Source organism: Phaseolus vulgaris, chromosome 1 (genome assembly GCF_000499845.2).
Source record: "Phaseolus vulgaris cultivar G19833 chromosome 1, P. vulgaris v2.0, whole genome shotgun sequence".
Classification (NCBI taxonomy): domain Eukaryota; kingdom Viridiplantae; phylum Streptophyta; class Magnoliopsida; order Fabales; family Fabaceae; genus Phaseolus; species Phaseolus vulgaris.
This window is the reverse complement of record NC_023759.2, coordinates 439,884-464,360: the sequence shown is the minus strand read 5'-3', so window position 1 is coordinate 464,360 and position 24,477 is coordinate 439,884. Positions and strand designations below refer to the sequence as shown.

General features: G+C 32.4%; 4 protein-coding genes across 5 annotated transcripts; 3 read left to right on the top strand and 1 right to left on the bottom strand.

Annotated features, from left to right (window-relative positions):
• The first annotated feature begins 2,419 nt into the window (after positions 1-2,419).
• On the top strand, positions 2,420-5,684 carry LOC137816338 (uncharacterized). Its single transcript, XM_068619435.1, has 3 exons — positions 2,420-3,159; positions 3,321-3,421; positions 4,799-5,684. The coding sequence occupies exons 1-3, from the start codon at positions 2,687-2,689 to the stop codon at positions 5,449-5,451; spliced, it is 1,227 nt and encodes a 408-aa protein (XP_068475536.1). The 5' UTR covers positions 2,420-2,686; the 3' UTR covers positions 5,452-5,684.
• A 4,704-nt stretch (positions 5,685-10,388) lies between these two features.
• LOC137816337 (hexokinase-2, chloroplastic) lies at positions 10,389-14,152 on the top strand. The gene is made up of 9 exons (XM_068619434.1): positions 10,389-10,786; positions 10,997-11,147; positions 11,481-11,663; positions 11,915-11,989; positions 12,238-12,393; positions 12,490-12,585; positions 12,680-12,810; positions 13,040-13,121; positions 13,541-14,152. The coding sequence occupies exons 1-9, from the start codon at positions 10,506-10,508 to the stop codon at positions 13,883-13,885; spliced, it is 1,500 nt and encodes a 499-aa protein (XP_068475535.1). The 5' UTR covers positions 10,389-10,505; the 3' UTR covers positions 13,886-14,152.
• Positions 14,153-14,690: 538 nt separating this feature from the next.
• On the top strand, positions 14,691-16,657 carry LOC137816335 (AP-2 complex subunit sigma). The gene is made up of 6 exons (XM_068619431.1): positions 14,691-14,931; positions 15,016-15,114; positions 15,190-15,240; positions 15,413-15,586; positions 16,129-16,188; positions 16,402-16,657. Exons 1-6 carry the CDS (start codon positions 14,929-14,931, stop codon positions 16,441-16,443), a joined length of 429 nt encoding a protein of 142 aa, XP_068475532.1. The 5' UTR covers positions 14,691-14,928; the 3' UTR covers positions 16,444-16,657.
• Positions 16,658-17,021: 364 nt separating this feature from the next.
• On the bottom strand, positions 17,022-21,772 carry LOC137816334 (uncharacterized). Of its 2 annotated transcripts, none has more exons than XM_068619429.1 (13): positions 21,095-21,772; positions 20,717-20,901; positions 20,203-20,251; positions 19,822-19,937; positions 19,490-19,700; positions 19,150-19,384; positions 18,994-19,057; positions 18,838-18,892; positions 18,653-18,713; positions 18,469-18,565; positions 18,035-18,355; positions 17,726-17,950; positions 17,022-17,476 (listed from the first exon to the last, which is right to left on the bottom strand). In XM_068619429.1, exons 1-13 carry the CDS (start codon positions 21,189-21,191, stop codon positions 17,126-17,128), a joined length of 2,067 nt encoding a protein of 688 aa, XP_068475530.1. In that variant the 5' UTR covers positions 21,192-21,772; the 3' UTR covers positions 17,022-17,125. The 2 variants fall into 2 exon arrangements, with proteins under 2 accessions (XP_068475530.1, XP_068475531.1); XM_068619430.1 differs by having other exon boundaries at positions 19,831-19,937; positions 21,095-21,694.
• Positions 21,773-24,477: the final 2,705 nt, after the last annotated feature.

The following is a 24,477-nucleotide window of genomic DNA, read 5'->3' as shown; positions in this document are numbered from 1 at the left end:
AATTGGTTGATAATGTAATATAATTTTCACGAGTGGTGTATTAAAATAAAAGTAGTGAATAATTGAGATAAGTCTTCTATTTCTATCTTGATCATATAAATGTGAGCAATTAAAAAACACCAAAGTTATTTAAAATGCACACTTGCAATATGGGAAACTCACGAATATGTTGCCGTACGTAGATATGCAATGCAATAAGTGATTATTTATCTGCCATTAGTGGCATTATTCACACGAACTACACATCCTGGTCAAGTGCCTATTCCTGCGCTACCTTTTTACTATCAGATCTTGTCAAATGTTCATCTTCTCCCACCAAGTCATTCTTAATTAAGAAAAAAATAACTTCTCACCTTAACCTTCCTTTTTTTTTCACCATTCCCTAGGTGTAAAATAGGTATATCTTACTCTATTTTTTTTTATCCGACAAGTCATGTCACTCAGTCTTGATGATCGATCAATCGAGTTATAATACATTTAAAGTAGTTATAATAAATAACAGTTAAGACAATTATAGAGATTCACTAAGAATCAGGGACACATCCCACTAAATCTGGATAGCGTCTCGAGAAATCAGAAAACTCCCTACAACTAAGTTAACATTAATATTTGATAGATTCGACTCATCATAATAGAGGGTCTATGACTAAATATTATAAATAAATCATCTACAAATGAATAAGGTATGCTTTTATCAAAGACATCATATACTTTTATACATATTACTTACTTTGGATAACCTTTTGCAGGTTAACTCTCAACCAGATATGAAGGAGCGAGTACGAGAAGAGGAAGAGGGAGAGATCCAACACCAAAGAGTGAATATGAGAAAAAATCCAAAGGAGGAACGATCAAGGGACGTTGCAACCAATAACATGTATTATTTAAGTCCTATCAGTTTATACGAGTAAAGTTAGAATTCAATGTTTTATACGTGAAAAATTTATATAAAAAATGAGATTAATGATTAATGGTGGTTATCTATTTATATTGTTATTTTTATATTGCATGTTTATACATAGATATAAATCAAACTCTTGAGACTATTAATATATGTCTTTTTTTATATAATACTACTCATTTCTACCTAATAAACTCACATTTATTATGGGAGAAAATATTTCTTAATTTTCTTAGTAACTAATTCTTGTCTAGAAATTACTTACCATTTTTTTTTCTATTCACATGTCTACTACTACAACTAGAAACTTTACACATATCCATCCACATGAATGGGTGAATGTTGAAACATGGAATTAAAGATCCACCAACACACTTAAGATCTTGGTTTTTTCCTCATGGTCGAAGCACTAGGCCACACCTTCCTAGCCATAACATGAATAATACTATGTTATAGGGGGTGTTCACATGGCCCATTAAAAAAAGTATCAAACATTAATTACCATTTCGTATCTTTCAATTTTTCTATTCATTTCAAGACATTCAATAGCCCTTCCACGTTCAAATAAACTCAAACCCCAAGTTTTAGTTGAGAAATTCAAATCTCCCTTCACTTGTACCACAAATTTTAGTTGAAGGACAAGCACCCCACCACCACCCTCTGTTCAAAACTTTAAAGTGGAGAGAGAATAGTAATAACAAATATACCAGTAATCGAACACGTCCAAAATCTTAGTGCAACATTTATTTATTACATTCCCAATAGTGAACCAGAGGTAAATTATATCATCTAACGACACAACACTGATGACATAGACACAGAAAAATATATAAATATCTAAAATGTAAAATAAATAAAAAACGGGTGGTACATCAGTACTCTTCCTGCCGGTTGACCGGATGCGTCTTTGTGCGTGGCTTGTCCTCACGAGTTAGGGCACCTTTGTTCTGCTGTGAAATGTTCCCGCTAGTTGACCGGGTGTGTCTTTGTGTGTGGCTTGTCCTCGTGAACTAGGACACATTCGTTCTATTCCGTCTGTGAGTACTTGAAAATGTTTGTTTATTTTTATAATTATAATAAAATTTTATATAATAAATTTGAGTTTTTAAAAAATTAATGTATTTTTTATTTTTAAAGTTGTATTAAAATAGAGTTAGAATTATCAAAAGTTTAATAAATATTTTTTGAATTTGACACTTCACAATAAGTATTTTAAAGTATTGGTATCTAATACATGTGTCTCTGAATTGTGCTAGAATTATCAAAAATTTAATAAATATTTTATCGAATATAGTATAAATATTAGTATTCAATACGTGTGTTGCAACAGTGTTATAATTATCAAAACTCTAATATTTTTTGAATTGAATATTTTATATATATATATATATATATATTAATATATACGTAGACAATTTAAAATGTATTTGAGTCTGATAAGAGGTAAGTGAATTTTAATTTCACGCGTTGGTAGGTCCAAAGCAGTGAAAACAATAACTATGGTATGCAAAATGAAATAAAATAAGAGCAGCATTAAATTCTGATACTAATACTGCTACTCCATTATACTATAACATTAGTCAATAAATAAAGAATGAGTGTGTGTCCCACCACACACACCACCCTCTGCACCCTTCTTTATTACTCATCTCAGATCCTCCATTCTTCTGTCTCTCATTCACACAAACCCTTCACAACAAAGAAAAAAAAAATCAAAACTTTTTCCAAACACAACCTTCCCTTGTATGAAACACACACACAGAATCACCCTTTTGCTTCACAAACATGGCTCTCTTAACTTCCTTGCCTGAACACTCCACCACCCCCAAACGCCACAAACGAAAACCACAGCAGCAGCAACACCAGAAGCAGAAGCAGAAGCAGAAACAGAAACCACCCTCTTCATGGGATCAAATCAAGAACCTCTTAACCTGCAAACAGATGGAAGGTTCGAGGGTTCACGACCCTTCAAAAGGGTACTCGAGAATAGGGTCTTCTTGCAGCTCCATATGCAGCTTCAGAGACGTTGTTCATGGGAACACACGTGTGGTGCATAGGTCTGATAACTCTTCACCAGAGAGTAGTTCTCTGGGTCAGGAAACTGGTTTACTCACCAGAAAACCGGTAACCGCTTCTACACGCTCCACCGCCGCCAAATCAAACGCCGGAACAACCTACACGTCATCGTCTTCCAGGGGGATGCAATTCAGAAAGCTTTCTGGCTGTTATGAATGTCACATGATCATTGACCCCAGCAGGTAATAATAGCTTTAATTTCTCCATAATTAATTAAAAAAAAATTATTAAATTTTCATTTTAAACATTATTATACAACTTCACATCTTAATTAATTTTATTTATAATAAAAATTCAAACACTTGAATTAATGAAAATGGCTTCAAAAATATTATTAATTCAGGTTACCGGTTGCAAGGAGCACTGTGTGTGCTTGCTCTCACTGTGGTGAAGTCTTCCCTAAAATGGAGAGTTTGGAGCTTCATCAAGCTGTTCGTCATGCCGGTACTCTTTAATTTCTCTTTTTCTAATTTTTTATTTTCAGAATAATATAAATTCATCATTTTTTTTTCTGTAATGTGATTTAATTTTCAGAAGAATGCATGCATTACATAATAATTCCTTCCTTTAATGCCATTTAATTATTTATTTATTCGTTCATGAACGTTACTACTACTAAAGGCTAACGTTTTTACATAGTTAATCCTAAAGAAAAATAGTAATGAAGTTCTTCTAACATTCACTCGAAGAATTATTATTTTTTTCATGATATTAACAAAATGTTGTAATTCCTCTGTTTTTTTTATATATTTTTTTAGTTTGATATTTATTTATTTATTTTTAGTTAAATGTTTTTAAGTTAATTCTTTTGTTGTTATTTATTATAAATTTATTTCCCCCTATTTTTTTGATTTATTATGAAGAAATAATAAAGATAAAACAGAAAAAATATGTTATATATATTGATTTCTACAGACAGTAGTCTTGAACTACACTCAACAGTAAATGTTTTAAAATTCAATTAAGAAATTTTATAGAACGAATTTAATGTTTTTTAATTAATCCATTATGCATTGACGATAATTTTTTTTAATCAAAACATAACTTCTTTTGTTGGCAATGAATAGAACAATTGATTGAGGTTTTTGTTTTAGTTTCCATGCAGTAAATAACATCATGAGTGTTTCACTTTACTGAGGAAAGAAAACTTTAGCAGCGATGTAGAACAGTAGGATATAGATCTGATGGGTTTGTTTGAAGCATGATAACACTTGTGTCTCTGTCAAAGTTAATTGATTGGATTAATTGCCTTGTGGTTGAGGGAAAGTGTTTGTGGGGTTAAAACGTAACAGTAAGCTTCGAAAATTGAAACATGCATGTGATGTTCACTATTTTGGAACCTTTTCTCCGATAATTTTGCTCTTCATTGTTCCTTCTGTCCCAATCAACATTTGAAGAAACTAGCTAGAGATGGTTCTAAGATACGCATCTTTATTAAGATTATGTTTGTTTAGTTTGAATCCCACATCGAATAAAAATTAAGAAATTTTATAATATATAAGAGATTTTAAACTTTTAAAAAAATATTTTTGTTTTAAAGAACCGCAAGCATTGATCATGATTCAGAAGATGTACCCACCAAAATTTGAGTGCAATGGTTGTGGGGCAAAAACATCTGTAGATAACTTGTTGTGTAGGAGTATACGTACGAGATAACAGCTGTCATAAACGACAATATAATTAAAAAAATAATAATTTATTAATTTAATCACAATTATAAACTTATAAACTGTTAATTTCGATTTAAATTATAATATTTATATTTTATTGTTAAATTAAATAATGCATGTCAATAATATTAATTGTGTGTTTGGGGAACAGTTTCGGAGCTGGAACCGGAGGATTCGGGTAGGAACATAGTGGAAATAATATTCAAATCGAGCTGGTTGAAGAAGGATAATCCGATATGCAAGATCGAACGGATACTGAAAGTGCACAATACCCAACGCACCATCCAACGGTTCGAGGAGTGCAGGGACACGGTAAAGAACCGTGCGCTGAGCAGCACCAAGAAAAACCCCAGGTGCGCAGCCGACGGCAACGAACTCTTGCGGTTCCACTGCACCACCTTAACGTGCGCACTGGGCGCACGTGGGTCATCCTCGCTGTGCGCCTCCGTACCCGGCTGCGGTGTCTGCACAATCATCAGGCACGGTTTCCAAGGTGGCGGCGGAGGGGACCACGCGAAGGTCAAGGGCGTGGGAACCACCGCCAGCAGCGGTAGGGCACACGACTCCGTCGTGTGCGGCGACGGCACGCGGAGGGCCATGCTGGTGTGCAGGGTGATCGCGGGGCGCGTGAAGCGCGTGGCGGAGGACACGCCGCCGTCGGAGGAGGAGCACGTGTCGGTTGCGTCCTATGATTCCGTAGCCGGGTACGCTGGAATCTACTCGAATCTCGAGGAGTTGGTTGTTTTCAATCCAAAGGCTATTCTTCCTTGTTTCGTGGTAATTTATAAAGTGCCTTCGTGTTAGGGAAAAAAAAAATTAGTATTAATCTGTAGTATTATTACTGTGTATTTAAATTTGAATTCGAAATTTCACAACCCTACGAAAATAACAATGAATAAGTTACTAGTTATTGGTAATTGAAGTTGATAACTAGTAATTTATTGATCGTTAACTATATGGGGGGTGTGGAATAGTGAAATGGAAAAGTGTAAGAAGATAATGGTTGTTGAGTTATGAAATTAGAATGTTGTAATGTACTTTGCATGCTTCGTTGTTTCTGCTACTTCTGCCATGCACACGCATCACCAACTATGGTGGAAGCTCCATGTGGAACCCAGTTTGATGTCACCCTTTCTCCTACGGTTTTTTTTCATTACTTTTCTAAATCTCGTATATGAAAATGAAAAAGTTTAGGTATATTTATATATTATGAAATATTATATTTTTTAATCAATTGGAATATTCAACACATTTTATTACATTAAAATTATCAATTCATACGTGAACTATGTGATATATAATAAGATTATTTAAGAAACAATATTAGCATTTGAAGAGATTTAGTGCTTTACGTTAAGAAGTGGGTTTTAAGCTTAACTCAATCTTATAAAATCGGCTCAATAAAGTGAAGTTTGCATCCATTTATATACAATGAAATGTCCTAATCTCTAATTGATGTGGGATCTCCAACCCTTTAACCGATTATGTTAACATGGTAAACGAATGATGAGCGGTAATTAGATGAAGAAATGAAGGGTTGATGTGAGAGAGAGAAGATGGGATGAATGAGTGAGTGTAGAGCTAAAGCATTAAATCATTGAGATGTCCTTTTGGGAGCACACTGTAATAATTAGGAAGTCCACGCTCATTTTTTTTATTTCAGTCTTCTATATATAAAAAAACAGCAAAATGTCTTTCCCCAAAGTAAAACATTGGAAAGGATGCAATTACACACACAAATTTTGAATCCTAAGTATCAAATATCACACGAGTAACTAATATGTTACCTAAATATTTATTAATAGCTTTTGTTTATACAAATAAAAAATATCATTAAACATTAAAAGTAATACACATTTTACTTTTTAGTATCAAATAACATTAAAAAATGAATAAATTTTAAAACAAAAACCCAAATAAACTAAAAATATAATTTTAAAATTAGTGGTGCTTAAAATATATATTTTTTATTTTAAATATAAATATTTTTTAATCTCTAAAATATTATTTAATTTAGTCAATAATTATTATTATTTTTTATGTAATAATTTTTTTTAGTAGTGAGATCTGTCTATTCCAATTTTTATTTAAAAATAATAGTTACGTATTTATTTATTTTATTTCTAGTTCTCATTAAATAGTTTTAACCATTTAAATTGAAATAAACTTATATAAATTTTGCCTTCCAAATTTAAAATTGATTTTGATTTTATTTATAATTAAAAAAAAAGTGTTTAACTTTAACCACTTTCTCCCAAGCACCCTATTTCGTATTTGTTCACTTTTATGACATTTGCGTATAACACCGACAAAGGCTGATTTTTTAAAAACTTCAGAAACGAAAAGGATCGATTTTAATTATTAAAAACAAAAAATGCTTATTTAAATATTCGAAATAAAAAAGAATAAATCTCAAAACATATTAAGAGAATAAGATGTAGTGTTTCTTCGTCAACGTTGTTCATTATCATCTTCAACTTTTGTGTTTTGTCGTGGTTATAACAAACGTGAGGATGCAAGAATTTCTTCTTCTTCTTCCGACCAGAGAATCTTTTATTAATTATTTGAAGGATTTTTTTAATCAACAAACAATAAGTTAAATAGAAAGGGAAGAGATATTTCAATACAACTCAGATAAACGTTTGAAACAGATGTTCGATCTCTCAAACCACACAAATATCAACGGTTTTCTACCACGTTAATACAAATAATTGGACATTGGATCCAATATGAGAAAGAGAAAAACATCATTGGAACCTTGTTTTTAATCATGCTCACGACTACACTTGAACTAGATAAAAGATTTCGCGTGCATCCACTTTTACTTGATTAAACATTATCTCATTCTTGTGTTCCAAATGCACTAAATGATTGAAATCCACATTCTTTTCCACAACTTATTACCTTATTTGCTGAACCAAATACACTAAAATTGTTCAAAGTGTTCTTCAAAACAAAATGGTTTACGAAACTAATCTCTATCCCTTTACTGCATAAATTCCAAACAACATTATTTGAAGGATTAGTAGCATGATTTAACGGTAGACACAGACATAATCATGGTGGTCAACAAATTGACAAAAGTGGTTTGTAGTATTAAGCATGATTGAGAGAATAAGAAAAGAAAGAAGAGAGAAGGAGCAGGTTTGCGTTGTCCTTCACTTAGCATAATGAAGAACATTGCTTTCTGTTCCTTTTTTGTTTCTTTTTTGAGACATGTATCTAGGGTTGGTTCATGGGAGAAGCAACACAAGATGATAATGATGATGATAATTGCAAACACATGCGCCAGCACATGGAGATTTTCACTGTTTTTTTCTCTCTGTCTTGTTCAATTGTATTTTGGGACAAGCCATGCATTCCAAACACAATACTTTCCCACCGAATCTAACACCCCACAAGGTCTTGCTAGAGGAGTGAGTAATGCATCATTTTGTTGCTTCCATTTTCTTAATCATAAATTAAGAACTAGGGTTTAAGTTGTTGTGCTTTTCCATAGCAAAAACGACAAATTTAGGGTTAGTGGGTTGCTTATTCTTACCACTTATAATCATTCTCAAAAGCTATACCCACTTTAGATAATCCCCTCTCTATGTATGTACTTTTCATAACCAAACTTGTATACTTTAGAGAAAAAAAGTTTTTACTCTTTACTTTTCTAATCCTATTTAAAACATTACTTTTATTATAAATATAATTAATCATATTTTAATATTTTTTGGAATAAAAAACTAAAAGGTTAAAAATCTCATCTTAATTAGAAATAAGATAATTTGTTCAATTATATATATAAGTAGGTGTAAATCTTAATTTATGATCGATTTTGTAAACTTAAATTATTAGAGTTTTGTAAAATTGAGTTAAACTTAAAAAATTTACAAAATTGATACTATCAACTTACTTATTTTTATTTTTAGTCGATATGAGATTAACTTTAACGAGATACAAATTATTTTTAAACGCTTATTTTCTAAATACTAATTTGTGAATATAGCTTTTTCATTTTTATACATGGTTTTTTTCTTAGTGTTGTAAAAATAATTAAATTTCCATGATAATTGGTCATAGACATATATTTTTTGAAAGTTCAATATTAACTGATGATATTTTTCAATTTTTTTCCCGAACAAACTTGTAGCAACGAAGACGTGTGTCTGGTTGATTTTTTTCTTACAAATGCTAGCTTAGTTATAGTTTCATTCAGACTTAAGCTAAATAATTGTAGTTATAATTACGTATATAATAATTTTTCTGATTTGAATATAAAAACTATTTTTTTTAAATATGAAATTTTATTTTAATGATGTAAGATATGGTAATTAAATTGTGTAAAATTCTTGAGAATGTTTGTTCTCTCTCTTATTAAAAAAAATTGTTTTCTTAGTGTGTTTTTTAGAAACTACAAATATACGGGAGGAAATTTATTTAGAATCAGATAGGTTTTTTTTTATATATAAATATTAGTTTTAAATATATTTAATTTTCTAAAAAATAGTATATCCTTACTAAATTTCAATATTTCACTGGATTTGGATGGCACCAAGTTTTTACTTGGATTTGGGCTTAAGGTTTGGTTGGCCCATTAGAGAAAATAATGAAGGCTGCTTCTTCCTGCACCTCCATACCTTCTTGTGCCACCTCCATAAGTTTTTTGTATTTCAAAAATACTCTTTTTTAATATTCCGGATTACATAATTAGGAAGTCTTTTTTCTAGATCCAAAATTAACTTTCGGATTATGTAATCCAGATGCCTTTTGTAATTAGTTTCCAGATTACATAATTCATAAGTCTTTTCTATACATAATATTAGTTTTCGGATTATGTAATCCAGAAGTTTTTTTTTTTCAGATGTGTGATTAGCTTCCGCATTAGATAACTCATAGGCTTATTTCAAATCTAAAAAAGAGTTCCAGATTTTATAAATCTAAAGAACACTTCCAGATCCAAAAACATATTCTAGATTATGTATGGGAGTGGCACAAAAAGAATAAAACGGTATTTTCACATTTAGTATGGGGTGGCACAAGAAGTTATGGAGGTGTAGAAAGAAAAAATAATAATGAATGCAATAATTGGGCTTTATCGTCAGTAAAAGACCAGAGAAAAAAAGAAAGACATCACAAAAATGAAATCAATTATGCTAATTACGAATTATATTTGGCATAATCCTTCTAATAAACTTCAACCTTTTTTCAAAAAAATATGTTTAGCATGAGTGATATCACCAAGAATTATAATTTTTTGTCCAATAATAAATTAATTTTCTTTTTTTAAAAACAGAACAAGTAATATACTTTTCCTTTTGTTTTTAGAAACAATAAAATCCATTAACAATATGAAAAAATTATATATATCTCTCTCTACAGTAAAAAAAAGCTAAATTTTACTAATCTAATATAGAGAAAATTGTATTCACTTCTGTTTATATCTTAGAAGATTATATTCATATTTCTTTAGCTTAAATATTTTACTTTAAATTTATTCTCCTCTTTTGTAAGTTTTTTTTTAAATTACTTTTTTGTAAGTATGATCAATATAGTTCTAACAATAATAATTAATAACAATAATAAACACTGTTTAACTATCTTAAAAGTTAAACACACATTTCACACTTTAATAAATTAATATTTTTATTTATTTTTTAATTTAAAATATTATTATAAGTATTTGTTAAATATTTTTTTTTTACTGGATAAATGGGTAGATGGTGTTAAATAAACTTTTCTCTAAAACATAACCATCTTGTGACTGAAAAGGTGAAGGAGAGAGAGACAGAACAAATAAATGACTTTAACTAGTGCAATGTTTTTGGTCACATGAAGAATGTGTTGCATCAGCAAAAAAGAGCGAAACAAACATGATGTCTGTTACAGTCGCTGCCGCCACTTCCTCCGCCGCAGGCTCCTATCTTCCACGGACGCCACGGCGGAGTTTCATTGTGGCTCTCCGATCTGACGTGTCAGTTACCCCAACGAGAATATTGACGAAACTGAAACACGAGTGTGCCACTCCTCTGCCCCTTCTTCAGCAAGTGGCCAAAGCCATGTCTGATGATATGCGAGCTGGGCTTGGGCTTGGGCTTGGGCCCGAGCCCGGGCTTCCCATGATACCCACCTATGTTGAAAATCTTCCCACTGGGTATGTTATGTTATGTTCCCTTCCTTTCTGGGTTGCCATATTGGTGAAGGTTCTAGATCCCACATCCATTAAAAATGTTAAAATCAGAGTATAGAAAGACAATATCTATATGGCATGTTCGTCATTTATTATTGAGTTAATCCTACATTGGGATTGCTAGAGTGATTGTTAACGATTTGATGTGTGTTGGGTTGGATTGTGACATCTAAGGAATGAGAAAGGGTTGTTTTATGCGTTGGATCTTGGTGGAACCAACTTCCGTGTGCTGAGGGTGCAGTTGGGTGGGAAAGATGAGCGTGTCATCCACACGGAGTTTGATCAAGTTTCTATACCACAACACCTCATGTCTTCTACATCTCAGGTAACTAACTCATTCAGTTATATTTAAAATTTGCTTTGTAAGATGATTTTGTTCTCGATGGAGACTAGTATAATCTCTAAAATGTAAATTCAACAAATATTTTTTGAATTATATACTATTCACTGATATGTGTCTTACGAGTATCAGTGTCATGTCCGATATGTGTGTGACGGACACGACATTTAAAAGAGTGTTCGAGTTTAATAGATTGTAAGTAGGTTTTAAGGATGAGTTAAGTTCACTTTTTATACATGATGATAGGAATGACTTTTAATATCGGTAAGATTATTTTTGTCATCAAAAGATCCAAATAGATCCTGTGTTTGATTGCAGGAGCTGTTTGATTTCATTGCTTCGGGGGTTGCAAAATTTGCGTCGAAGGAGGATGCTAGATTTCATATATCACCGGGAAGAAAGAGAGAGATTGGGTTCGCGTTTTCATTTCCTGTCAAGCAGACATCTATTGATTCTGGCATACTAATCAAGTGGACAAAGGGTTTTGCAGTCTCTGGAACAGTATGCATTTTTCTACCTTTCACAACTGCAGAGCCACTCTCTAATCTCTATTATTTAACTTGGTGTGCATTCATTCACAGAAGAACTTCAATTCAAACAAATTGCCACTATTTTTCAAGTGCATTAGTGAGGGGCAATGTAAATTGTGTCATTTAATCAGTATCATTAACTAGAGTTCTATGTTTTGGTATAGTTAAATGGTAACTGAAATATATGAATCTAATTCTGGCATGTTTAAACTCTTTACACAGGCAGGAAGAGATGTGGTTGCTTGTCTGAATGAGGCAATGGAAAGACAAGGAATAGATATGCGAGTTTCTGCTCTGGTATGTTGTTTTAAATTTTAATGTCAATAGTTCTATAGGAAGTTAAAGAAATAAACCAAAAATGGATTGATCCAATGATGAATTGTTATATAATACAATTCAAAATTGTTGCTTTTTTAGATATTTACTTTAAAATGCATATGTGAATAGTTTCTAATTTGTTATACAATGTGTCAATTTGTCAAAATTAAACTCAAAGTGCAAACAATAGAGTGGTGCTATAATTTTAGAAAATGGGTACCTAATAGGTGAATGATGCTGTGGGAACATTAGCTGGAGCAGAATACTGGGACAATGATGTTGTGGCTGCTGTCATTTTGGGTACTGGAACCAACGCTTGCTATGTTGAGCAGATCAGTGTCATTCCTAAGTTACAGGGTCATGCCTCTTCTTCTGGCAAAATGGTTCATATAGACTTCATTACTCTCCTTTTCTTTTTCATATTAATGCTATAGATGAACAAGATCATCTTAATCTGAGAAAAGCATTCATTGATTCAGATCATTAGCACTGAGTGGGGAGCTTTCTCAAACAGTCTTCCTTCAACCGAGTTTGACAGGGAAATGGATGCAGCTACCATCAATCCAGGTGAGCAGGTAAATTTTTGAACCATCTTCACTGTTATTTAGATGTTCTTCTGACAAAGTATCAAGTAGAAGAGTCATTGGTCCTCTTCTTATTACTTGGCAGATCTTTGAAAAGACAATCTCAGGACTGTATCTAGGCGAAATTGTTAGACGAGTGCTACTCAAAATGACTAAAGAGGAGGGTTTGTTTGGCAAATCTGTCCCACAAAAACTATCTACACCATTCATACTCGGGTAAATTTTATTTCAGTTAAAATCAGAGGAGAAATCATATGACAGTCACTCTATGACATAGTTCTAATTTCCCTTTACCATTTATAATTTTGTCCCCATTATTCCTTCTCCAAAGTATATATTAATGCATGCCAATTTTCATACATGTTACACTTGTTAAGGTATATTTTCAGCTCCAGAATCTTGAGCTATATTCAAACTGAAATATGCCTTTATATAAATTTAACAGGACCCCAGATCTGTGTGCCATGCAGCAAGACTTTTCTGGCGATTTACATGCAGCTGGGTCCCTCCTCTATGATATACTAGGGGTAAAAAATTGTTGTCCAAAACTATATTGATGGCAATGCAGTTTAAGCACCTGTTCCATAACTCAACATTACTAAGTTACTCACGAATAGTTTCTTTCATGGACAAAGAAAGAAGATCATAATTTCCCAAGAGAACTATAATGGTAGTTTAAAGAAGCACCATTTGTTTATTCTATAATCCAACTATAAAACTCATTCTTTCAATAGTACTTTCTTTAAAATTAACTCTTCAAAATATATTTTATCTAAAAGCTTGAGTAAAAATGGAGAAAAAATGTCCTTGTTGATCAAATTTTCAAGATGATGCTGTCAAGAATGAGCCATGTGTTTCTATCATATCTACTTAAAATATTGCATATAATACTCATTCACTATGTTTTTCATTTTCTGTTTTGCTGACATTGGCTCATTCTCTTCAGGTTGAATCCAATTTAAGTGAAAGAAAAACAGTTTTAGAGGTTTGTGAGACTATTGTAAAGAGAGGTGGGAGGTTAGCTGGTGCAGGAATTGTGGGGATTCTACAGAAAATGGAAGAGGATCAGAGAGGTCTCATCTTTGGCAATGGGAAGAGAAGTGTTGTTGCCATAGATGGTGGCTTATACGAAAAGTATCCTCAATACAGGGCTTATTTGCAAGATTCAGTGAAAGAGCTGCTAGGGACAGAAAACTCAAACAATGTGGTGATAGAACATACAAAAGATGGTTCTGGCATAGGCTCTGCTCTGTTGGCTGCTTCAAACTCCATCTACAAACAAGATTTATAGGGCATTTACCTTTAATCATTATGGAAATAAACATTCTTAGTTTATGTAGCATGCATGTAATTGTTGATACCTGTTCCCCTTGATGGTGCATTTGGGGTGAGAATAAGAAATCCATAGAAGAATCCAACTACAAGATTTTACCTTTGGTGCATGGGAGAGGAAAAGATGTCTCTTCAGTGGTTGGTTGAGGATTTTTTTTTTCAATTGTTGCATTGAAATTTGAACTCTCTGTAAATTATTATTCAAGTCTCTTCTTGTTAGTTCAAAGATGAATATGGTTCAAATTAGTCAAAAAAATAAGTAAAGTTTAATAAAGAATTATTTTCTGTAATATATATAAAGATATATTATTAGAAAGACACGTGAAAATAAATATAGAACTTTTGTAAAAGTTACAACAGTTATTGTAAAAAAAAACAAGTTAAGGAATTTTTTTCTTTTAAAACAAGTAAATTCTTATTTTAATTTTTATGTTTTCATTTTCATTTCTCAACATTTATTCTGTCTGTATTCTCACTTGATATTTGTTACAATTGAATCCATTAAAGTATTAGTTAAATTTATTTATCCATCTAATAATAAATATTTAGACAAAAACATTAAAACTACAAACAGATAAAAATAAGTTAAAATGACGAAACCAAAATTTACATGTTTTAAAGGAATAAAAACAAATATTTTAGATTAAAAAAAAGCTATTTTATTACAAAAACTAAATTATAAAAATGAGATTAGGATGTAATGAATTAATTTAAAGTGATAATTGGAAGTGTTTATTCGAAATTAATTTGAATGTTGAAACTTGAAGAAAGTGAAGTATGGGCAAAACCCTTGTCTCTCTCGTCTGCGTCATTACACGCTAGCTGCATCGCAATAACAAAATAAAAATAATAAAAATAAATAAATAAATAAAAGAGAGAGAGTTTCAAAGTAAAGTCGTTGGAATGATCATCTTCTTCGTCTCTCGCACTTCACATTGAACGAAGAAGCTCAGATACATTCCACAATTCACCTCTTTCAGCAACCCTAATTCATCGTCGCAAATGGTAATTTCTCATAATCATAATCGCTTTCATTCCAAATTTTCGATTTCATTTTTGTAAATTGTTTTCCCCTTTTCGTGTTCGCAGATCCGATTCATTCTGTTGCAGAACAGACAGGGCAAGACTCGTCTTGCCAAATACTACGTTCCTCTTGAGGATTCCGAGAAGCACAAGGTCGAATACGAGGTAACAACAACGCGATTCCACTTCTTATTCCTTCAACAAACAACTCCTTAACCTAATTTTCCCTCAATTTTTCAGGTTCATCGACTCGTCGTAAACAGAGACCCTAAGTACACCAATTTCGTCGAGGTCAATTTTCTCTCCGCCATTTTGGTTATCATGTAATTTGTTATTTCTCCGATTATTGATTGATGTTATGGAACGGCGACGAGGTTCTGATTCTGTTGCTCTTAGGTTGTCTGAATTGTTACGCCGTTTATTTGTCGGTGTTCTTACCGTTCGATGGTAACGTGTCTTGCAGTTTCGTACGCACAAGATAATATACAGGCGATACGCTGGCTTATTTTTCTCACTCTGTGTTGATATCACTGATAATGAATTGGCATACTTAGAGTGCATTCATTTGTTTGTGGAAATACTGGATCACTTCTTCAGCAATGTGTGTGAGCTTGATTTGGTTTTTAACTTCCATAAGGTTTGTTTATTATTCATCTTATTTTTCCTCTACAATTGTGTTCTAATCCCACTCCTGTGTTTGTTTTTTATGGTTTATTTTCAGTAAAATAATTGTGTGACTGTTTATGTGGATGTAGATGTCTATCAGCCTTAGTTTCTAGTCACAGTATTGCTATTAATTGTTTTCTTCTGCCGCACATATTCTTGAGCTTATATTAGAATATTTACAAACCATAGCCAGCAATGATCAGTGTGCTACATTGTTTATTTAACTGCACTGTCTCAGACAGAATTACCTCCAATGGAGGATACCTGTGGAAAACCCAAGAATATAATCAATATGTAATACCATCCTTTGTATACACTAGCATCCTCCAGTGGATGTATGTATGTCTAACATAACGATTTGTATTGATCGCTGTTTTGTTTTTCTTTCTGAGTGGTGGCTTAGTGTTAGGTTTGGAGTACTTATTGCCCACCATATTATTGATCGTATTTTCTTCCTTGAGATTATTATTACTATTTTTTATTGCTTATTTATTTTACCATTGTATCTTGAAGGTCTATCTTATACTTGATGAATTCATTCTAGCGGGTGAACTGCAAGAAACAAGCAAGAAGGTATGCATCTTTTGGGTTACTAAGCACTTGATGTGTGGCTGCTGCTGTTATACACTATGATTTAAGGCATAGTTGTCTACTTCCATAACTTTTTCCAACACGTTTCTCCGCTTATTACAATGCTGTTTCGTGAGTAATTTTTTTTACTTAGCTATAAAGTCCGTGGAACCGAAAACCTCAATTCGATAACAAAACTTGTTTTTGTGGTCGCAGGCTATCATTGAGAGAATGGGGGAATTAGAAAAACTGGAGTGATGCATTAATTTTCTGCAGTCATAGAAGTTTGGAGGTTTCGTTGACCTGCTCTTGCCCTTGGCGTAATTCTTGTATTTCAATTGTGATACAGAATTTTGAAAATATTTTTTCTTGAGCCGTGTAATCGGTACCCTTTACCTACGCATCTTACTCGGCTTATGTTTATATTTGTAAGACATTCATCAAATCAGGGTTTTCACTAGCCTTTCTTTTATTGTCTATTTCTGTTTTTTTTTTCTTTGCTCGTCTTGACAGTTTGTAAAACACTTAATGGAATATAACCGGACAATTGTAGTATATAAGCAATGAAAATCGATTGACTTTGATGGTACAGATGAGCCATCAGGGAACAAATACTGGTGTTTTATTTTCAGTTAGATGATGCTAGTGTCCTGCAAAATGAAAAAAGATTTGGGGGCAATCCTTCTAAGTTTGATGTCTTGCTACACTAGTTCTGTGCTGCTCTCTACGTCTTGCAATGAATTAGACACATACTATCGGTTGGGGATATCTTAGTGCAAATAAAGAGTTTTGTTCTACTTTTAACATGAAGGGTGTAGCTCTAGAAGCTGCGCGTGTAGAAATATAAAACAATGAATCGTATTTATGTTGCTCATCATGACTTTACAATCGATTTGGCAGTCACATTGTCGCACTACTTGGGAGTGTGTCTCTAATTTCTTCACATAATGAAGGGAGATGAAGAAGGTCTGGTCCATTTGTCTTGGAAGGGTGCAAGGAGCGGCTTCTGTTGCCCAGGGATTGAAGAAACCTTAGGTACCAACATATCTTGTGATGCAGAGGGACAGGGATGAATGGCTTGGGAACACGGACTCATAGCATTAGAGTCATGCCTTCCACTTTGCCAACTAGGAAATTGGGTCCTCATTATACTGAAATTTACTGTGGACCTACTTTGCTCTGCTTGTTGCAACCCCCAAAAGCTTCGGTGATCTTGTTTATGTGAGAGCGTTGAACTATAATTAGTCCCACATAACGGGTTACCAAAATAATGAGGTTGCTGCAACCGAACCTGCACTCAATTAAACCATTATGTGACAATATTAGTAGGACAATAAGGGTGGCATATTTATGAGATATTAAATTGCACGCTAGTTTTGTTCAATTCATTACTAGCAATGAACTGTAGCCACCTCATTTCATATAGATAATCACATTAAGCTATTTTTACCAAAGTTGGACCTTATGTTTCCGAGTCCATTTTATTGGATTAATAATACTTTAATGACATTGCTCTTCCAACAAAAGAGATATTTAATACCTGTGGTCCTGCCACAGAAAGCTGATCAAGGAAAGAAGTGGAGGCATACTGACTCTGAGCCACAGGAATCGGCATGACCACCCCATGCTGCTGTGCTAGTGACTGAAAATAAGGCACTTGCAATTTTGATAATGGTTCCAACCTGCTTCCAATTTTGTTACAATTATTATTATTATGGACCTTTAACCCATTATTTCCTGCTGACAGGGACAAGAAATTGAAATTCTGCATAATAAGGATAATCATTAGTGCATGAGCAAGAGGGATGTCAAGGGGTGGCATCATCACCAAAATTAACCTTAAGCTTACTTGCTTTTGAGGGCCATACACCACAGGTGTTGAAGCAGACTGTGATATCTCTCGATAATGACATTGCTGCTGGAGAATAATATTCTTACTTTCATTAGGATTCCTCACAGTAAAAGTAGTTCCGTTTTTCATTCCGTTTAAGCTGTGCGCTTCTAAAAGAACTCCACGCTTTGATCCTTCATGTGCTCTCGGTTGATGACAGTCAAAAAGCTTAGTTTCTTTTATAACATGTCTTTTTGGCATCTTCTCTAAACTCTGGATTATATGACTGATGTGAACATGAGCTGCACATTTCTTCCACGATCTCTTAGGAATAAAAACCTACATGGTTTGAGTGGAGTGTACACAATTTAGGATCAAGAGATTTTAACATAATACGGGTAAGTGTAAGACAAACAAAAACAGCAGTGATAGTAAATTTGTTAGTCCTTTACCCTCCCACTAGACGAACAAGCTGAAGTTTCCATCAGATCCAGTCTGGAGCCACGGATTGCAGCTTCCAGACAGTCAGGAGCTTTAATAGCAGAAGACCTTGGAAAGAATCAAAATTATAAGAATTGGACAAACAGTGATCAAGCTATCTAACTAGGAGAAAATGAAGAATGAAAGAAGCTTTACTGAAGATAAGCCTGGCCAGTTGGTGCCAATAGAGACAAGTCTGGCCACAGTGCAAGGCCCTCTGGTAAAAAGGACAAAAGAAGTTCGAGAATCAGCCAAATTAATGTAAAAAAACTTTAGTCACCAAAATGAGATATCAACTATATCAAGAAGGCAATTTGATCTTCCATAATGAGAGAGCATACCATTTCCTTTTTGTTCCTTCATCATATGTTGTTGCTTGCATTCAACGTCTCTGGCCTAAATTCAAACCAATAATACCAATAAAACAAGTGTACTAGCTCAGAAATAAGAAGTTACGGTAGGACCCAAAAAACTGTAAAAGTTGAAATGTCCATCACCTCAAATTCCACGACTGGCTTTCTCTCAACCTGAGAAATCCTTGATTGTCTGGGCATATTTAATCTGCAATATGATGATAAAGCATTTCAATACCAACAGACAAAAAGGACTTGAACCGTACAGATACTTCAGAATGCAACAAAAAAATTACCCACCCCATTGCTAAGCTTAACTCAGAGCCGTGCAATGCAACTTTGTTGCCATTTTCACTTTTAACAATCACACTAGGCATGGTCTGGGAATTTACTGCTCGAGAAGTGCCATGAGATGGCATCAAGATCGTGGTACTGTCAGGCTGTTCTTGACCAAGATCTTCATTCAAACAACTTTTTTTTGAAGCTTCTCCAGTTGAACTTTCATGACAACAAGGACTTGCACCCTGAATAGTTGCTGAGGATAGAATAGAATCCATGCCAAAATGAATAATAAAGAGAATGAAAAAAGAATGCGTAAATAGTTTTACAATCCCCAATAAGGGAGAGAATTAAAAATAACCTTCAAGAGCAAGAGCAGCACTAGCATTATCCTCCAAGTTTTGCAAAACTGATGAGTTGTCTGGCAAAGATTCCTTACTATTTTGATTGGAGTCATTGTCAGGGAACATTCCAGCCAAAGCATAGAGAGTCTCAGCAACCTCTTCCTCATCTTTTGTGATGGGCCCAGAAACAACTTCTCTTGGGGTCCATTGTCGTCTCATTCCTTGTTTCTGCAAAAGCATAAAATTCCAAGCAAAAAGTGAAGACAGAAAATGCTGAGAAATTAAACCAACAAAGCAAAAGTGTGAAGTTTTGAAACTGGCAAACACAGCCCACAGATGTCTTACTTACAACACTCACTTTGGACTTCTTTACACTATCCTTTTTGAGATATTCCATTCCATCCACCTTATTCTTCACCTTTTCTGAATCAAGTAACATGGATTCGCGACCCCGTTTCTTCGTGGCTGTGTATTTTCAAAACACAAAAAACAAATCACAATATTTTCAGAAAACAATTGCAATAATTCACAAGTAAAAGAAAAAGACCAAAACCAAATCCGCGGTCCAACAATTGCAACAAACAAACAGGAAAAAAAAAAAACCTTCTCAGAGATTGCTTCAACTCTAATCCAAAAATCAACAACAAAAGAGAAATTACAGAGGAAAATGCATATTATGCATTATGCATACATTAAAAACGCTTTGGTTTCGAATTTGAAACTCACGCACCTGAACGTAGCTTCCGTGGAACAGAGACACCGTTGCAGTCATTAAAAAACTGCAAATATCATTCAAAGTAGAGAAAGAACCAAACACAACAAACTCATCAAAGTGAGAAAAAATATCCACGAACTAAAAAGTAAGCAAATAAATAAATACCCACTTCGTTATATGCTTTCAGTATCAATTTTACATTCAAATTGAAGTTTCAGTTCTCGATAATATATATAATAAAATTTCGTCAAAAATAATGTAATCACCCACATACATAAAGTTCTAGCTCTGAATGAAAAACAACAAGAAAAAGCAACATGTAAGTTTCTTTTAGCGACTCAACCAGAAAAAATTTGAAATACACTTCTCCAAAATGGTGTACAAACAAATTAAAATTATCTTTAAGAAAAAATAATTAGAGAGAAAGTTCGTTTGATTTTTTTCAACTTACTTTTCTTTTCTAAAATTCTACTTGAAAAAAAAAAAAGGAATGAAATAAAATATTAAGCACAAAACAAGAAGAACACACATTCTTATGAAGCTTGAATCTCTTGGTGGTGGCAATGAGAGTGGGAGAAGGGTCACGTGTTTGTTGCTGTTGAGCGACATGGCAACTCATTTGCAAGCTCGACGACGCCGTTCCGACCGCACTCAAGCTTCTCACCTTTTCCTTCTTCAAATTCTCCGAGAATCGAAGGTCCCCACGGCTGAAAACTACGCCTCAGAAACCAAAATAGGTAAGAACGAAGGGAAAAAAAAGGAAAGAAAAACCAAGAACACAAGCGTTATCTGCAGCAGACTCTTCGTTATCGTAAAGATTAAGAAAAAAAAAAAAGACAGGAGAAGCGACAAACATAAAATAGGTTTTGTCCGGTAGCGCAGAAAAAGTTGGTGTTGTGTAATTTACCAGCGAGGAGGTTGTGTTTGTGCTTGCGTTTGTGTCGTCTCTTGTTCGTGTTTGAGAACACACTGCTTCCACGCCTCACGTTTCGCGTTTTGTCCATTTCTCCAAGGAAAAATGAGAAACAAACAAGAAAAATAACAAACAAACAAGAACAAGAACAATAACAATAATCTGTAACAATAATAATAATAGTAACAAGTGAAAGAGAAGGTTCAGTGGTGGAAGGTGTTTGATGTAATGTCCGGTGAAGTTGAAGTGGAAGGTTGAGAGAGACAAAAAAAGGGAGTGAGATTGTACGTTGCTTACTTGCTTACATGTTAACACTACAAACACAGTGGTTGGTTTTGGTTTTTGGTTTTTGGTTTTTGGGTTTTGGTTTTTGGTTGAGTTCAGTGGAAAAGAAGACAGGGAAAGTAATTGGTGCCTCGTGTTCAGAGAATCAGGTTCTTTTTTTAAGTAAAGGTATATTGCAGAGCAAAACACACCCAAAAGTCAGAACAAGAAGAGTGCCAAAGATCTAACCTCCAACAAAAGGGTGCCACAACAGAATTTCAGAACCATGCTAAGAAGACTCTTCAAAAAATTGTGCTTCATAATAATTTTGTTTAGTTATGATTGTGAAAAAATAAATAAATGGGTCACACAAATAAATAATTGGGACATTAATTTCATGCCATCACTAGGGCATGGTTAAATGAGCATAGATATTATAAGCTTTGGTTATAGTAAAAAATGAAAAAAAAGAGTGTGAATTATAGTATTTGAAAAATATTACTTTTACCATAGCATAGTTAAATATATCACTTTACAACTCGCTGTAGAATTAAAGAAGTCTATTTATAGATGTAATGTGTACATTTAAAATGGTATTTTTGACAACTAAAAAGTGAAATGCATTCGTTTACAACTGTTATCTGATCCATATAATTTTAAAATGAATTCATTTTAACAAATAATTGTTTCTCTTTCCAGTTGTAATTTGGTGTATGGTTATCAACATATCATTATCACTCTTTTAAAATACTGTCTAGCTAGTAAAAAATGTCAGTTTATAATTGTGATGTGATACAATATCATTTTAAAATGAAAAATGTTACTTTGACAACTGCAAATTGAAATGCAACAATTTACAACTATGATTGGACCCATATAATTTCAAAATTATTTCATTTCAACAAAAAATTGTTTCTCTTTCCAGTTGTAATCTGATGTATGGTTGTCAATATATCATCATTCTTAAAATTATTTCATTTTAATAAAAAAAATTATCTCTCTTCTTATTTATTTGTAAGATAGTGATGCTTGTGAACTTATCATCACTTTTATTTATATTATTTGATCGGTTGAAGAAAGGAAAGAGGAGGGTTGAAAATGGTGATGGTAAGTTTTGATTGAACATTGAAGTGTGAGAAAGGATTGGATGGAAAAAAAGTAAGAAGGGTTTGGGTAAGTTGAAGAAGTGACGCATAAATCAATAGCATATCGCGATTCTTCGTCTTTAATCCGTTAGGTAGTTACCTAAGTCTTTTCAATATTGTCTTATTGGGATTTCGAAATTCGCTTCTTTCTTTTTTGCTTTATTTTTCACACTGCACTTTTCTCTTTTTATCTTTTTATTTTTTTATTTTTTTATTTCAATTTTCATGATAATGATAAAAAAAAAGTTATTTACCAAAATACTCCTTGTACCACTTTATTCACCAAAATATTCTCTCTTTTTTCGTCAAGATAACTCCTCAACTGCGTTGATTTATTTTTGTTTGACACTGTTTTTCTTAACAAGAGCTTCAATAGAAAAAAAATTAAAATGATTGTATGTATAAATTAATTTGTAAGAAACTTGTTTAAATGATTTTTAAAAAAATATTTTTAATTCATACATAAGCTATTTTCTTCATTTTTTATATTTTTATAGAAATTGGTTCCAAACACATATTCCACGCCAACTTCTCAATGTGAACAATTTGTGGTGATTTTTCAAGTTTTATTAAGGAGTTTCAAACGTTACCAAAATTTCTGACAATAAAATAACATAAGAAACTTCCAATGTTAGAAAGTTTTCGAACTGAAGTCAAATTTCAAATTATTACATTCAATTATTTTTTTTTGTAGTGTGCGTGTGTATATATATATATATATATATATATATATATATATATAATATAAATAAATATTTTAATTTTAAATATAATTATTATTTTATAAAATGAATTTATCCAAAAAAATTACGAGTTAATCTGACAAATTTATTTAGTCGACAGAAACACAAAATAAAATAATTTAATTTACATAATAACTTTTTTTAGTTTAGCATAAATCGGTATGTTTTACAAATTTTTTAAATCAGTTCATGAAACAAAAGCATAATACTTCTTAAAGTTCGAGATTTTTTATATGAATAATGTAACTTTCTTTTTTATTATTTAATGTAATTAATATTTAAATTCAACTTTGATATTATTTATTAAACTCACTTACTATGGTTAAAGGTTAAATTTTTCTCATAAATCAATTAAAGAGCATTTGTATAATCAATGAGATATACAAGAAGAGATTATTAATCACCATAGTATAATCTTCAATCCACACTTTTTGAGCTGAAAAGGTTAAAATGCTACTCTTAATATATTTTACTAAATCATTAATATTAATAAAAATTTAAGAAAAACTGATTATAATGGTAAGTTTTATCTTTATTTAGCATATCTCATTTTTATTTATTTAAGAAGTTACCCATAGAAGTTACATTAGACCAATCTCTAACATACATGTTGCTGAACTCTTAGTTTGGGCCCTGTTCGAAACTTCTTTTGTTGGGTCCTTGGCCCAAAATATAGAAGCCTACCTCAATTTGACTTTTGGACTTCAGCGGTCCACGGTTCAACATTTTTTTTTTCAGGTAGAATTAACGAGGTTCTGATATTTCTTTTAAAGGGTGTGTCCGTGTTAGATACACGTATCGAAATTCATTTTTGTAAAACACGTATCAGTGAAGTGTCTAATTCAAAAAATATTTATTGAATTTTTTACTATTTTAGTATGATTCTAACACAATTTTAAAAAAGTAAAATATATTAATTTTCTAAAAACTTAAATTTATTGTATAAATTTTTATTATGATTGTAAAAATAAAAAACAAATTAATTTGAACCAATCATAAGAAACATCTTTCTATTACAAAAGAAAAACTAAAACATACTTGTACACATAAGTCTTTATTATCAATTTATATAATTCATAATTATATAATATATAGATTCGTATCTCCATATCCTACATTTTAAAAATTATACTTATCTTTGTATCCGTGTCCGTATGATAAAAAAAATTGTTTAGCAATATAAAATTTATCGCAGGGATAAATTCAAAATAAATTATGTGTAATG